The 15,283-nt window shown below is 34.9% G+C and overlaps 2 protein-coding genes across 2 annotated transcripts; both read right to left on the bottom strand.

The window, feature by feature from the left end:
* Window positions 1-6,015: 6,015 nt before the first annotated feature.
* LOC141358879 (GTPase IMAP family member 2-like) lies at window positions 6,016-7,054 on the bottom strand. Its single transcript, XM_073860749.1, has 2 exons — window positions 6,912-7,054; window positions 6,016-6,781 (listed from the first exon to the last, which is right to left on the bottom strand). The coding sequence occupies exons 1-2, from the start codon at window positions 6,973-6,975 to the stop codon at window positions 6,147-6,149; spliced, it is 699 nt and encodes a 232-aa protein (XP_073716850.1). The 5' UTR covers window positions 6,976-7,054; the 3' UTR covers window positions 6,016-6,146.
* Window positions 7,055-10,422: 3,368 nt separating this feature from the next.
* LOC129439888 (butyrophilin-like protein 1) lies at window positions 10,423-12,257 on the bottom strand. Its single transcript, XM_073860238.1, has 3 exons — window positions 11,925-12,257; window positions 11,170-11,505; window positions 10,423-10,755 (listed from the first exon to the last, which is right to left on the bottom strand). The coding sequence occupies exons 1-3, from the start codon at window positions 11,941-11,943 to the stop codon at window positions 10,460-10,462; spliced, it is 651 nt and encodes a 216-aa protein (XP_073716339.1). The 5' UTR covers window positions 11,944-12,257; the 3' UTR covers window positions 10,423-10,459.
* Window positions 12,258-15,283: the final 3,026 nt, after the last annotated feature.

Below are 15,283 nucleotides of genomic sequence, written 5' to 3'. Positions count from 1 at the left end.
CATTACGAATACGTATAAATTTAGGCTATGTTTACATTAGAGCATTTGCGTTTTAAAACGGCATTTTAAAATGAAAACGATCCTCGTTTATACTGGCATTTTAAAAAGAATCTTCATCCACACTATATACCACCATAAACGCATGAAACATGACCAATCACGTAACTGGGCATGCGCATAAAAGTGTAAAATAACTTATTACTCTAATAATAGCTTACCTTTGCACGTTTACGCAGCCTAGGGGGTGTGCGATATTGACAAAAATTCATACATGGGTCCTTTGCTGGCAACTATAACAGACACTATTTTTGAACCTATAAAAATGTGTTTGGGAAAGTCTTATACTGTTCTATTTCCCCCCTACAACATATTAATATGATTAATAGGTTAATTTTGATTAAAAGGTCTTTATTATTTAAAAAGAAAGCATTCAAGTGAACAGTACTAAACAGTAGCGAACTTGAAGCAAAAATAAATTTTAGCAAATGCAAACTTCAATCAAACAAAGTAAGAAGTGAAGAATTGCTTTAGACTACCAGAAATGCTTATTGCATTAATTTTTAAAAGTGTGCGAGGTCCGTGCACGTCCTCCGCTAGCATCGCACAAATAGCTAAAAGCCAAGCGCCTAAACGAGCATTATAATAATGACGTTGAGTTTATTGTTTTTATTAATTTATATTCACAAAACTTATCAACAAAACATCGATTTAAATTAAGAGACAAATTAACTGAAACGAAATTCATTTTAAAGTAGCAAACAAAACTTAAATTAAACTGGAAAATAATGTCTGACCCATTACAATTATCCCTTCATATTGGCCTTTGCAACGCCTATATGGCATTTAAAATTACAGTCTATCTTTCGTAAGCTAACTAAATTTAAACAAAACATAAACACTTATACTGTTCTAGCTCCCCCTACAACATATTAATATGATTAATAGGTTAATTTTAATTTTATAACTAAACAGAAAGGTCTTTATGATTTAAAAAGAAAGCATTCAATTGAACAGTAAACAGTAGCGAACTTGAAGCAAAAATAAATGTACGCAAATGCAAACTTCAATCAAACATAGTAAGAAGTGAAGTATTGCTAGCCTACCAGAAATGCTTATTGCATTAATATTTAAAAGTGTGCGAGGTCCGTGCACGTCCTCCGCTAGCAACACACAAATAGCTAAAAGCCAAGCGCCTAAACGAGCATTATATTAATGACGTTGAGTTTATTGTTTTTATTAATTTATATTCACAAAACACAAAATATATCAACAAAACATCGATTAAAATTAAGAGACAAATTAACTGAAACGAAATTCATTTTAAAGAAGCAAACAAAACTTACATTAAACTGGAAAATAATGTCTGACCCATTACAATTCTCCCTTCATATATGGCGCTTAAATTACAGTCTATCTTTCGTAAGCTAACTAAATTTAAACAAAACATAAACACATTAAACCCAACAATACTCAAACATTAATATAAAACAGACATCTTAAAGGATACATGTTAAAACAATCCGATATAGCGTTTATAATAGCTGGTTGGTAGATGTTTACTATTTTTAGCAAAACCTCCGTTGCAAACCAATATTTACATGAATAAAATAATTTTTACTTTGAAAATGATGCGCTGTCACGTTAACATCAGCTGTTCGTTTACATAAGACTCCGTCTAAGTTCATTTACACTCAGAGCAACGTCTGAGTTCTCAAACTAAAACAGGGTCTTCAGCGTTTGCGAACGAATCCGTTTATGAGGGTCGAAAACGGTGATGTAGTGTAGATGAAAGGCGTAAACGTAGCAAAAGTAACGCGTTTTAAAGCATAAACGCATTAATGTAAACATAGCCTTAGTCTGATCACCTGATGCGCTCATTCTCCTGCTCTTTCACGTGTGGTAGAAAAAGAGCTACCCAGTCTCACAAAGTTTCGTGATATAGTCACGTATTTTTTTGATTCTTTTTTCGTGCTATTATCACGAAATTTCGTGTTTTTTCGTAGTCGTATAACGAATTCCTGTTTTCGTGTGATTATCACGTATTGGTTACTCGACTGTTCTTTCCTATTTTTAAACCATTGTCGCTTCGGTTTAGGGCCAGATTTGGTGCTTGCATTAGACTGTCACTTAATATATTGATCTACAATATTTTTCTTGATTTATTTTTTTATATGTCGCCTGGCGTTAGGGTTAGAGTTGGGTTTGGTTAGGGATGTCATTTTAGGTAAATCTAACCCTAAACCGAAGCGACAATGGTAAGAAAATAGGACAAAACAGTCGAGTAACCAATACGTGATAATCACACGAAAACAGGAATTCGTTATACGACTACGAAAAAACACGAAATTTCGTGATAATAGCACGAAAAAAGAATAAAAAAAAAATACGTGACTATATAACGAAATTTCGTGAGACTGGGCTGAAAAAGAAATAATAGGTAACGTTGTAGAAAAATATCTTGTTTAAAGCTTCAACAACAGCAGATCTCGAGGCAGTCTTTGAGATCACGAATCACGACCAAGAGTTGACAACATATGAACGCTGTCATTAAATCTAATCAATTTGTTGTGTATATTTAGCAAAAACACTTACCTCTTACTTTCCTCTTCATATATTTGCTGTTTTGAGAAGAAAAAGCACAGGTTGAGATTACCTTGTTTTACCTTTACTTGTTAGCCTGTTTTACCTTTACTTTCAGTTTGCCTAAGGTGTCATGGAAGTTCCGCCCCTTCACACAAAAAACACAACCCCCATTAGCACCAACAGCATTCCAGAACTTTAAAATCAGATCAATCTTTTTTTTTAAACAACTTGTAACAATTCCATGTGGTGTCATGGGGAAACTTTGTTAACAATATTAAGGTATGGAAGCGACTGAACGCTGACCAGCTAAAATTTGCTTTCATTTTCAATCTGGTCGCTTTGACTGTCACCTATCTTGCTAATATATACCCTTATACCCTTTAATAGGCCTACATATAATTAAAAATTAGGTAAATTAGCTAAAACTGCCGCACGTACATGTATGAAAACATATTATCATATCATTATAAGCATGTTGTATCTATGCTAAATTGTGAATCATTATAAAAATCCCTAAAATCAGTTTCTTGTTGATTTAACAGGGAACAGTTTATGCTGTTCCAAGATCAGCTTTAGCTGCATTTTCTGTCTTTTTACAGAAAAATTTGGACTGGAAATGTGGAATTCACTATTTCTTTAAAACTGTTTAAACTTTAAAAATGAACTAAATTGTTATTTATACATACCACACCAAATAACGTACCAGTACCTGATTACATACGTAAGTATGCTACTGTATGAGCTGAGGTAGGGACTGAATAATATAATTGTTACCTTATCATAATAAAATGATGATGATTATGTTTCATAACCTTGTTGCTCAAAATGTATAAAATGTTGCTGGAATAGGTTATAATTGTTTAAACAGTCAATAATTGAACTAGGTAATATTAAGCTGTAAAAACATTATTTACAATATTAAGGTAAAAGCTGATTCTGTCGCCCTCTCGTGGTGTTGAACAACTGCTGCACATGTGAAATTTATAAGACGTCACCTACTTTCTTTTAATTCTATACTTAAACCTAAAACAATTAAGTAAACTGCAGCTGTCCTAAATTATTAGTAGACCCCAACAAACATCTTAGCTGATAATCTTTGATTACTACCAGCACCTCTGTGGGCTGAGGAATGCAACCAGTCTCATCTGAGAAGGAAATGGGAGTTGTGTCACAGATATAAACTGCTGTTCATTTTCATCTCCACACCTCCTCCAGAGACAATCCAGAGCAGAACCTGTCAGGAGTTTCCACCAAAGTCACCTGCTTTCCGTCCACCTGCATACTGTATACTAAGCAAAACCTCTCATTGATTCTCAAGTGGCAAAACGTATAACTTTTTACTGGAGATTTAACTTAAATAACTTATTGTCATAGTGAGGCAGCAAATCAACAGAATTCGTAGTTTCTGAGTAAAACAGAAAATTATGGCATATGGCAAACAGTAAATTATATAAAGCATTATATGTTTTTTCAAAGTCTGTTCCACACATTATGTTATTGGATGTATAACTCTTTAAATTATGAAACTTACCTGGTGTGTTTGAAGATTGGATCTTATTAGGGCCCGAGCACTGAGGTGCGAGGACCCTATTGATCTTCAAGGAGTTATTATTTAGTCTCTCTTCTGAAAGCATTTTGATCTCTTCCTGTTGTTTCACCTTTAGTGTGGCCAGTTGATGTTTGAAATCTTCTCGTAGCACCTTGATCTCTTCCTGTAATTCCATTTTCGGTATTGCCAGTTGATGTTTGCAATAGTATTCAATCCTTTTATTTCTTTCAGCAAGACTTCCCTGTGTTTCTTTGAGAAAATAGAAATTTTCACTTTATAACTCCCATTTTCGAATTTCAAACATTGATCATATGTGCAGTGGCGGCTCGTGACTGCTCATCCGAAGGGCGCAAATTCAAAATAAGTGTTCAGAGTGTCAAAATAAGTGTCTGCTGCACACGTGTCAAAACCGTTTATGATAAAATACACGCAAGACACTCCCTTAATTATGTAAAGTGATTCAATAGCAATTTTAATATGGTTTCTGCCACAAAACAAATGAGAAAACATACGAAGAGTTCAGATGCAAAACCCTCTTATTAAGTGCATCTGATATATTATATTGTAAATGAGCATTTTTATCAGCCTCTTATGTTTAAGTTTAGTAGTTTCACTTAAAGGCAATGAAAATGTTATTCAATAAATTAAATGCCTTATTTTTACAAATGTCACTTTAGTCATTTCATTGGTCTTTTTAAAATCTTTAGCTGCAAAACCCACTTTTTGCAACAAAAAAATCCACTCCTAAACAAAAATCCACTTCTTTGATGAGAAAAAGGATCAGAATTCAAGAAGTACTGTAAAATTGAAGAAGCTGAAGCACACATGAAGGGACTGTGATCCATTTGGCTGTCACATTCGGGTTGTATTCAATACTTACAAGGCACTCCAGTTTAAATGTGATCCACATTCATTTCACTTTCTTCTTTTGTGCACTTTGCTTAAAAAATTAATGTGGCGTTTATTGGATTCTGCCAATAAACCATTATTTCTAAATGGCACAGGGCTGGGATTAAGCATATTTGAAGTGAAAGTATTTAATGAAAATTTAATTCATGCACAGACCATTCAGTTTATATTATCTCATTTTTGATGTGGATGGAATTAAGTGGCTTTTGCATCTGAGCTCGTCATATGATATACATTGCAGCTCAAACCTTATGTTAACGATAAGCTAGTTAATAACAAAACTTTAAAGGGGACATTTCATGAAAATCTAACTTTTTCCATGTTTAAGTGCTATATTTGGGTCCCCAGTGCGTCTATCAACCTAGAAAATGTGAAAAAGTTCATCCCAGTAACTTTGTAAACCATTCTCTGCAAGCATGTGAAAAAATAGGTAATTGAAATCTGGCTCCCCTTGTGATGTCAGAAGGGGATAATACAGTTCCGCCCCTTAATCTGCACATCAAACTACGGCACTGCCATTTAGTGCAGAGATCAGCTTATTTGGATTTAAAAGGACACACCCAAAAACAGCATACTTTTGCTTCCACCTACAAAGTGACGATTTTAACATGTTATAATAAATTACCTATATGGTATTTTAAGCTAAAACTTCACATAAGTGCGGAAACCAAAGATTTATTTTACATTGTTAAAAAGTCTTGTGAAATGTCCCCTTTAATAATAACAATCTAAAAACATTGAATTTCACTGTAAAATACTTGTAGTTTTTTAGTTTCTAATACTATTCTGTGATATTCTAGTACTTGTACTATTAATTTTTTTTAAAAAGTTACATAATTAAATTTAGAATTATTTAAAATATACAACAGAAATACATGGGACAATGCTGAATGCTGAACACAGTTTACAGTATTCTGTTATGTCTGTAGCTCTCCTCAACTTGATTATTTACCTCTTAAACCTTATGCTGCCAAACACTCCTAATATCATGAAATTAACTCTTCAAGCTCAGTAAAGTCCTCGATGCCACTGACTACATCTTTGAATTTGTGTCAGAGCTTTTGTACAGTGTTAAATTTCTCTCTTTCTATCAGAAGTCGTTCATTCAGGTAGCTTTTATTCTGTAAAATCTCTCTGTGTTTCCTTCCATCATCTTCTCAATCTTCTCCAGCAGCTCTGAGATCTGTGAATCATCTCCACTCTGATGAATGTTGAGACAGTGAAACCTGTTCCCACATTTCTCTACAAGTCTCTGGACCTCCTGATTCCCTGACTGGACAAAATCCTCAATGTTCTTCTTTTGTTCTTCATCAGTAACAGTAAAAAGGATCATGGTGTTCCTCCAACATCTCTCCCCAAAAATCTCCTCCATTTTCTCCAGCATTGCTCTCTCTACTCCAGTAGATTGTTGTACTGGTATGATCAGGAGGAAGGCGTGAGGTCCTGGAGCAGACAGATGAACACAGAGTCTCACATCATGTCTCACCTCCTCCAGAGAGAGATCAGAGCAAAACCAGTCAGGAGTTTCCACCACAGTCACCTGCTTCCCATTCACCTCCCCCTGTCTGCTCTCACTCTGCTGGATCTCTGTTGATGTATCAGTCTGGATCTTCTCCTCTCTGTTCAGGATGATGTTTACTGATGCACTCTTTTCAGATCCAGCACTCCCCAGAAGAACCAACCTGAGCTCTGATCCAGAAACCAACACTGAAGACTCTAGATTTGATGTTTCTTCAGTCACTAAAAAACAAAACAGAATCTTACTGGATTTAATTACATAACTGTATGTGTAATTTGTCTCTGCGATTGTGCTTTGAATCATGGTAAAAAGTAACAAACATTTCCACTATAGCTTTGACTTGTAACTTACTTTTTGGTTCGATCTTGTCCTTGCTGTTTCTTCTTACTGGACCTGAGGTTTTTCCACCATTCATGAGTCAAACAACAGAATCAGTTACAGAGATATTTTTATTTTTAGATTTCCCCAAACTTCTAAATACAGACATCTACATGCAACTGTATTGTAAGTGATGCACATTTACCTCATTAGGTTGTATATATTGTTTGCAAATTTGAACTTGTTTTTAAATGATAGTAGTGTATGGTAATGGCATGTAATTTGTACAGTAAACAAGTAAACGCACCAGCTGATTGTGAAGATGGCTCCTTTTTAAGTCTCTCTATTTCCTCCTGTAGCTGTCTGACATTTTCCTGTAGTTTGGTCAGCTGATAATGTCTTGTTTCCATCTCTTTCTTTGTCTCCTTCAGTTGTCTCTCATTATCACTTATAATTTTTTTCATATTTTCTAGTTGTGTGTTTTTCTCCATAATAAAATTGTGTTTTTCTTCAAGCTCTCTGGTTGTTTGTGACAGTTTTTCATTAGTTTCTTGGAGACGTTTATCTTTCTCCTCTATTATCTTGTCCTTCCACTGAATTGTCTTTTGTAGTTCATCCTTTTCTTTAACAAGTATACTTCTGTCCATCTCCAAATCTTTAATCTTATTTTCTTTTTCTTCTAGACATCTCTTTGTGTCATCAAGTTGCTCAGAATTGTTATGCAACTCTGAAAGAAACAAATACAGGCAGACTGAGATCCACTGTTCATTTGCATTCATGCATTTGGCAGACATGTTTACACATAAACATTCATCTTTTTTTCGTGTTCATCAGAACAAAAACATTTATACAGGTTTTTAACACCATAAAAGTGAGGTGTACTCAAGGCTTTGAACCAGTTCACAGAGCGAAAACCAGAACGTTTGATGTTTTGCAAGGAACAGAAACGAAACCAGAAACTTTCAAAAAATATATGTTCCAGAATAGAATCGTTTATTTAAAATAATGGTAAACGTTAATATAACGGTTAATATTGTTATTTTTTTCTTTTTTCGACAAAGTTTTCTGTGCAGAATGACTCGGTGAAGTTCACTTCCGGTCGCCGTTGACTCATCGGATAAATGAGAAGCTTGCCACCACCAAGTAGCCTACTCAAGCCCAAGTCTCTAATGCTTAATCATAAAAGGTACATATCTCCTCTGTTGTTGGTGCGAGTTTCTTCCAATTACGCCTGCTTTCTAAGGTTAAACATTTTTTAAATCACAAAACGCTTGAAATGGCCGTGCATGCTTTTATTACCACTCGTGTGGACTACTGCAACTCACTCTATAGCGGTATCTCCAAAACTCAAATAAACCGTCTTCAACTCGTCCAAAATGCTGCTGCTCGCTTCCTTTATAACAGCCGCAAAAGCGACCATATCACTCCCATCCTAAGATCCCTGCATTGGCTGCCTATCCAACTCAGAGTTGATTTTAAAATCCTTTTACTGGTTTTTAAATCATTACACAACCTTGCCCCCAGCTATCTATCTGAGCTAGTTCATCGTTACACTCCCGCCAGAAACCTGAGATCCAGTGATCAGAATCGCCTTCTAATTCCTCCATCAAAATTTAAACGTAGAGGGGATCGTGCCTTCTCGGTGGTAGGGCCCCGTCTATGGAACAACTTGCCGCTCAAGATTAGAGTGGCACCTTCTTTGTCTACTTTTAAGTCCCTTTTAAAAACCTATCTGTTTGAGCTGGCATATTAACTTTTAGTTGCATTTCACTGTAGTGTATAACCGGTTGGCCTTAATTTTAAACTGTTTTTTGGATTTAATTGTATCGATTTTTATTTCTGCTTTATTTGTCTTCTTTTATTTTTAATGTACAGCACTTTGGTCAGTCTTGTGGCTGTTTTAAATGTGCTTATAAATAAATGAACTTGAACTAAATGAAAAGGTAAATATCTACGAAGTATCTCAAGATGTTTGTTTTTTAATACTAATTAGTGGTGTAACAGATCACGTGCGATTCGCGGATTATTACGCAAATTTAAATACTATGAAAGTTGATCATTTGCACATTTCAAAGGCTTGCAAATGTTAAACTTATGTTAAAAACAACATAATTTTTACTTTATGTGGAGTGACTGTTTATGCTGCATCTTCTTACCAAAGCGCCTTTGAAATTCGTCCTCCATCTGTGTGTGTGTGCACGTGTTTAAGTGCACTCAAAAATGCGTACACGGAGAAAGGCGGTTCAAAAAGCAAGCGAACATTCTTTCTGTTCTTGACAGGACACATACAAACGAAATGATCTTGAAATACCAAAGTATTCTTTTTCTAATAAAAACATTTGTTTATGTCCTAAGTGTATGTATTAGTGGCAGAAACCAGGTCTGTGCTTATCTTAAAGAGACAGTAACATCAATTAATGTCCTAATGATCTTATTTGTATATCCCACAGCTGACATGGAATGTTATTATCTGGTTCGGGAACTTTATTTTTTGTTCTAACCGGTTCAGGAACTTTAATTTTAGGGTTGAACCGAAAGCCGGAAACATTAAAATACTGTTTCTGTTCGGAATGAACCAATTGGGGAAAAAATCTGGTTCAAAGCCCTGGGTGTACTATCATTTTTGGGTGAACTATCCCTTTAATGCATAATATTGTTCTTTATTTTCAACCAGACCCATTTGCATGCTACGGACAGCTGAAGTATTTGGCAAAAGTAGCACAGAGTTACTTAATGCGTTTGCATCCTTTATTTGATGGTTGAGAGGAGTTGATCACAACTGAAACAACACTTAGAAATCTGCATTTTGGTTCTGATGAACAGAGAAAACATCTGGGGTTTAAGCGACTTGAGGGTGCGTTGCCTAAATAATTTCATTTTAAATAAACTAACCCTTTAAAGCAACATCTTTGCTTTGCCTGAACTGATACTTACAGTTATATACCGTATTTACCTGTTAACAGAGCAGATCTTTCCATTTCTTGTCTTTCCTGTTCACTCCATCTTCTGTTTACCTACAGGTATAGGAATGCAAAAAAGAACTGTAAAGAAGTGTGTGACTTACAGCTAGTCATGAAAACACAAAAAATGCCTTTAATGTGTCTGTATTAATAATGAATAAGTATAGATAGAATCATGACTTGTTGAACAATGCCAAATGGAAAAATAATACTTTCTGTTAACAAGTAAGGCGCAATCTTTTAAATTTATATCAGTCATTATGCAAATGCATTCAGGCTTGACTTCTGTTGCTTGTTCATACAGACAGTAAAGTGAAAGTGACATGTTTGTCAAATATGAAAAACACATACTCGAAATGTGAGTGACCCCTGCATTCCCAGTGAGTAGAGAACACACACAGCCGGAGCAGTAGGCAGCTATCCCTACAGCGCCTATGGAGCCATTGGGGTTAAGGTGCCTTGCTCAACAACTCTCGGGTTACATTCCCGACTCTCTAAGCACTAGGCTATGACTGCCCTATAAGTGCTGCTACTGTAATCTACAGGACATTTCCTGTCTCACACCTGTAAGTAAATGCGCTATTATAATAAATGCTATAGTCAACAAAAGCAGCAGCGTGATTACAGTAAAACTCCTCTTACTTTCAAGAAAGAGATTTTTCTATGATCAGCTGCTTCTGCTGGCCGCAATGGTTGTCCTGATGGTCCTTCTACTGGACTTCCTCCTGCTCCTCCTCTTGATGCTTCTTCTACTGCTCCTATTACCGCTCCTGTTGCTACTCCTAATGCTGCTGATGGTCCACATACTGCACCTATTAATGCTCCAGCTGCTATACGAGCAAACAAGCTTCCTCGTGGTTCTTTTCTAGTTGGGGTTATTTGTTTTTCTTGCCTTGAGTCAGATGTATGTACAGTATCTGTTGTCATCACAAAATAGATATAATACATAGGGATGTACTGAAATTACAGTCACTATTTGAGCAATTTACCAGCATTGAGGGACAATGTTAAGGGGTAAAAATTTGCTGGTTTTGCCAATAAAAATTGAATAAAAAATTATCCGCACATCATATTACTGTGCTTAAATCCAGGAAGATCTTCATGTGAATTAAATTAATCATTTTGAAATATTAAAAAATGAATTGTTTCACATAAAAAGATGCCTTACAGTCACTTTTAATATTAAATTCATTCTCTTTTAATTGTAAGTACCTCTAAAATATTCGATATATTTTAATTAATATTAATTTGTAATTTTTTCATAATTATTTTCATAACACTATTATTATTATACAAATAAATTCAGATTAATTTAATGGTTAAATACTGACCATCTTGTACTTTTACTGTTATCTCTTCTGTTTTGTCTCCAATGGTGACTTGACACAAATAATCTCCCAAATCTGACTCTGTGAAGCGTTGAAGTATTAAGGAAACATTTCCTTTGATTATCTCCTCAGTAAACAGGCTTACTTTATTCATGTAGTCCCTTGCCTCTGTCACCTCTCTTTTTTCATAGATACACACACAGTCTGTCTCCTTAAACCACTTGATCTTCATGTCAACAGCACAGATTTCAGGAGACAGGTGACATGGTACTGTGATATCACACCCCAGTTTAACCTCAACACTTTGAGCTGTTTCAGGAATAATGAGCTGAGATTCATCTACGAGGGAAAGAAAAAATGAAGAATATAAACATAATGAAATGCAATGCTGTTGTTCAGTGCAAGTGTGTTTTTGGGAAGGACTTTCTCTTTTGACTTAGGAAATAATTTCTATAGGAACATTGCTTTTCCATTGCAAGTTAACAGCAGCAACATACTACTAGAATAAAAAAAATATATGATTTGTCCTAACAAAAATGACTGAAAACTCAAACTCATTTGTTATAACAGGGCCCGACTGTATTCATTTGGGTATAGAGTTTATATTTATTCTAACAGCTATGTGAATAGGTGCATCCACCTCACAAATAATGACTGGAGACAAACATAGTTTGTGTGGGATAATACAAAGTGGGAGGGCTTTTAAATGTTTGTTATTGCAAAATCAAATGATCAAAAATACAATAATACAAGCTTACCACTGCTTGCAGCTGCCATTTTTCAATACTAAACAGGAAAAAAATGAACGAGAAACAATTCAGTGCAATGTGGACCAAGAGAAGATGTGTGAGGATCCTATGTTGTTCATATTACATTTCATTCTTGGAAAATGCTTAATCTTATAGAATACGTTGTAACACGTTTGGTTTCATCTGGTTTCACAGAAAAGGCTTAAGGCTTGTAGACTAAAACAAATGTTGGGGCTGTCTCAACTGAAAATAACTTGCACTGACAGATTAAAATGTGCCAGTGCCATTGATGTGTCTTAAGATACACAGGCATGTTAATAAAAGATGCTCAAACACATTAATATAACTAGTCTTGGCTTTAGCATTGTCCGTGAAACCAGACCTCTGTTTATCCAACTAACTTCGCAGCTTTGCTTTGAAGTTCTAATTTATAAATCTACTACTTGTCCCTAACTAAATTACAAAGACGTTACAACAAATTTAGTTGCATATTTAGTGCTGTCTTTTCAGATTAAAACGTTTGTTTGGATGTTTTCTCAGTTTCTCAAGTATAATTGCAAACTGTTTAAAATAATGTTTCCATTATACTGTATTATACGTATGCGAAATGACATCACTCCCTGCCAGAGACCATCACATGCACAAAATCTCTGCATGATGTATTCAGGGAGACATTCTTTATATCATCATATTTAGCAAAAATGTAATATCGATTATTTATTAACACATTAAAATTGACATAACATCTATCATAAACTTATGATGTGCATAGCCTACTGCATAAACCCTTAAACGGAGCGTTATTAAAGCTATCTTAATCCACTATGTACGTTTAGCAAAGCATAATTCAACTTACCTTTTCCTCTTTTCTTTTTCACTTATATATTTGATATAAGTTTTAAATAAAAATAACACGTGTGTTGAAATCACTTTCACTTTAAGCTTTAAACATCGCTATCAAGGTGGGTAACTTAAATTCCGCCCATGTAATGGGCTGATGCTGCTGGTGCACGTTAGCTCCACTAGGGGGCTCTAATAATCTTTAACACATGAGACTGCCAGGTTGACAAGCCAAGGCAAGTTTATTTGTATCGCACGTTACATTTCAATTCAAAGTGCTTTAAATTAAAATCATTCATTTCAAAACGAGAAACAAAAAATCTAAGAGAAAAACCACAGTAAAAATATGAGACATTTAAAGTCACAATAAAAAAAACAAAGATACACAAGTATTTAAAGAACTCTTGTATTTAAATAATTTATAAAAAGTTATTCAATAGCAATTCAGAAGTTGAATTACTACAGTATGTAACATTTTGTGATACTTCATGATAATAACAAGTTAAATATGACAGAAAAAAAACTTTTCTTATTCTATTTTCTAACACAATTTTTGTGTCCTTCTGAAATACTTGTAAGTTTTTAAAAGTGTTATGATTAAATTGAGTAATTGTTTAAATGATTTTAAATAGTCAGAAGTTGGATGTTGTTACAGAAATATCTTGGGCAATGTTGAACACAGGTTACACATCAGACTGCTTTCTGTTATTAGTCTTAACTATGCTCTGATATTATTGTATCTTTACCAGTGGCTAGGCTACATAAGGGCCAAGGTGTCACTGGGCCACTCAGAATGACGGCTGGCCCACCCAGTCGGAGGAGATGCAAAATATTTTTTGTGGAAAAGCAGAAGAAATCATAAATTATTATAATGTCTTTAATAATAATTGTTCAAATACCCATTCAGAAATAACTAGACTATTTATATAGAAAGTTTTATAATTTGCATGTGTTTCTAAACCTTGCAAATGTTAACATTCAAGCCATTTTAAACAGTTTGAGCGCAAGGAGATGTTAAAGTAAGCTGTTTTCTGTGCACACAAACACACACACACATACAGTACACAGATGGACACAGACGCACGTTTTAAAAAGCACGCAAACACATAATGTCTCCTTGCTTGACAGGACACATACACCCAAAATTATCTTCAAATACCAGTCGTGGCTATAAAAACAGTCAGTTATGTCTTAAAGTAAACGCAAACAGTTCAGAAAGATATCAGATGTGTGTTATTCGGTCTGCTTATTTTTGTGTCATTATGTAAATCAAACAACAGTAGACAAAAGGAAAATCACTTTATTAGCTTTAAAAATATTCATTATATTTCAAATGAAAATGAATATTCATTTGATTCTATTTTTGTAGGCTACTTAAATAGTACACATCAGTAACTTTGTTCTTTTCTATTTTTATAATTTCTTGATTTGTTCTTATTTTATTTTCCCTATTTCCTGTTTTTGCTGATCTGAAACTTATTTGATCGATGACTCAAAATAAAAAAATATAAAAAACGTAAGTACTATATATGTAATTTGATGGTAGGCATTGAGGTCCACACTATTTCACAGAGGTCCACTCAGTTTAAACTTACTGGCCTTGCCACTGATCTGTACTCATCTGAACTTTCTAGTTACCTCTAAAACAGTGTGCTGCCAAAGGATATTATCCTTTATTTATCATGTTAATAACTCTTCAAGCTCAGTACAGCCCTCTATACTACCAACTATATCTTTTAATTTATGTAAAATCTTCTGTACTGTACTAAATTTCTCTCTTTCTATCAAAAGTCTTTCAGTCTGGTAGATCTTACTGCTGTAAAATCTCTCTGTGTTTCCTGCCATCATCTTCTCAATCTTCTCCAGCAGCTCTGAGATCTGTGAATCATCTCCACTCTGATGAATGTTGAGACAGTGAAACCTGTTCCCACATTTCTCTACAAGTCTCTGGACCTCCTGATTCCCTGACTGGACAAAATCCTCAATGTTCTTCTTTTGTTCTTCATCAGTAACAGTAAAAAGGATCATGGTGTTCCTCCAACATCTCTCCCCAAAAATCTCCTCCATTTTCTCCAGCATTGCTCTCTCTACTCCAGTAGATTGTTGTACTGGTATGATCAGGAGGAAGGCGTGAGGTCCTGGAGCAGACAGACGGACACAGAGTCTCACATCCTCTCTCACCTCCTCCAGAGAGAGACCAGAGCAAAACCAGTCAGGAGTTTCCACCACAGTCACCTGCTTCCCATTCACCTCCCCCTGTCTGCTCTCACTCTGCTGGATCTCTGTTGATGTATCAGTCTGGATCTTCTCCTCTCTGTTCAGGATGATGTTTACTGATGCACTCTTCTCAGATCCAGCACTCCCCAGCAGAACCAACCTGAGCTCTGATCCAGAAGTCAACACTGAAGCTGTTTCTCCACTCACTAGAAAACAGAATAGAAGGTTATTGATTGTATGATGTTGTTTGTTTAGTTTATTATTATTTGATGTCATCAGTGTTTAATAATTATGTTTAAATAAATTTAATG

The sequence above is a fragment of the Misgurnus anguillicaudatus genome, chromosome 22, assembly GCF_027580225.2.
Source record: "Misgurnus anguillicaudatus chromosome 22, ASM2758022v2, whole genome shotgun sequence".
NCBI classification, from domain to species: domain Eukaryota; kingdom Metazoa; phylum Chordata; class Actinopteri; order Cypriniformes; family Cobitidae; genus Misgurnus; species Misgurnus anguillicaudatus.
Note: the sequence above shows the minus strand (reverse complement) of the source record. Positions and strands in the feature narration are given on the sequence as shown.

Coding starts and splice junctions, on each gene's coding strand:
- LOC129439888 (XM_073860238.1), bottom strand. Junction 10,756..11,169: donor AACAGTAAAAGTACAAGATG/GTCAGTATTTAA, acceptor TGATGACAACAG/ATACTGTACATACATCTGAC.
- LOC141358879 (XM_073860749.1), bottom strand. CDS start 6,975: ATGAATGGTGGAAAAACCTCAGGTCCAGTAAGAAGAAACAGCAAGGAC. Junction 6,782..6,911: donor GGACAAGATCGAACCAAAAA/GTAAGTTACAAG, acceptor TTTGTTTTTTAG/TGACTGAAGAAACATCAAAT.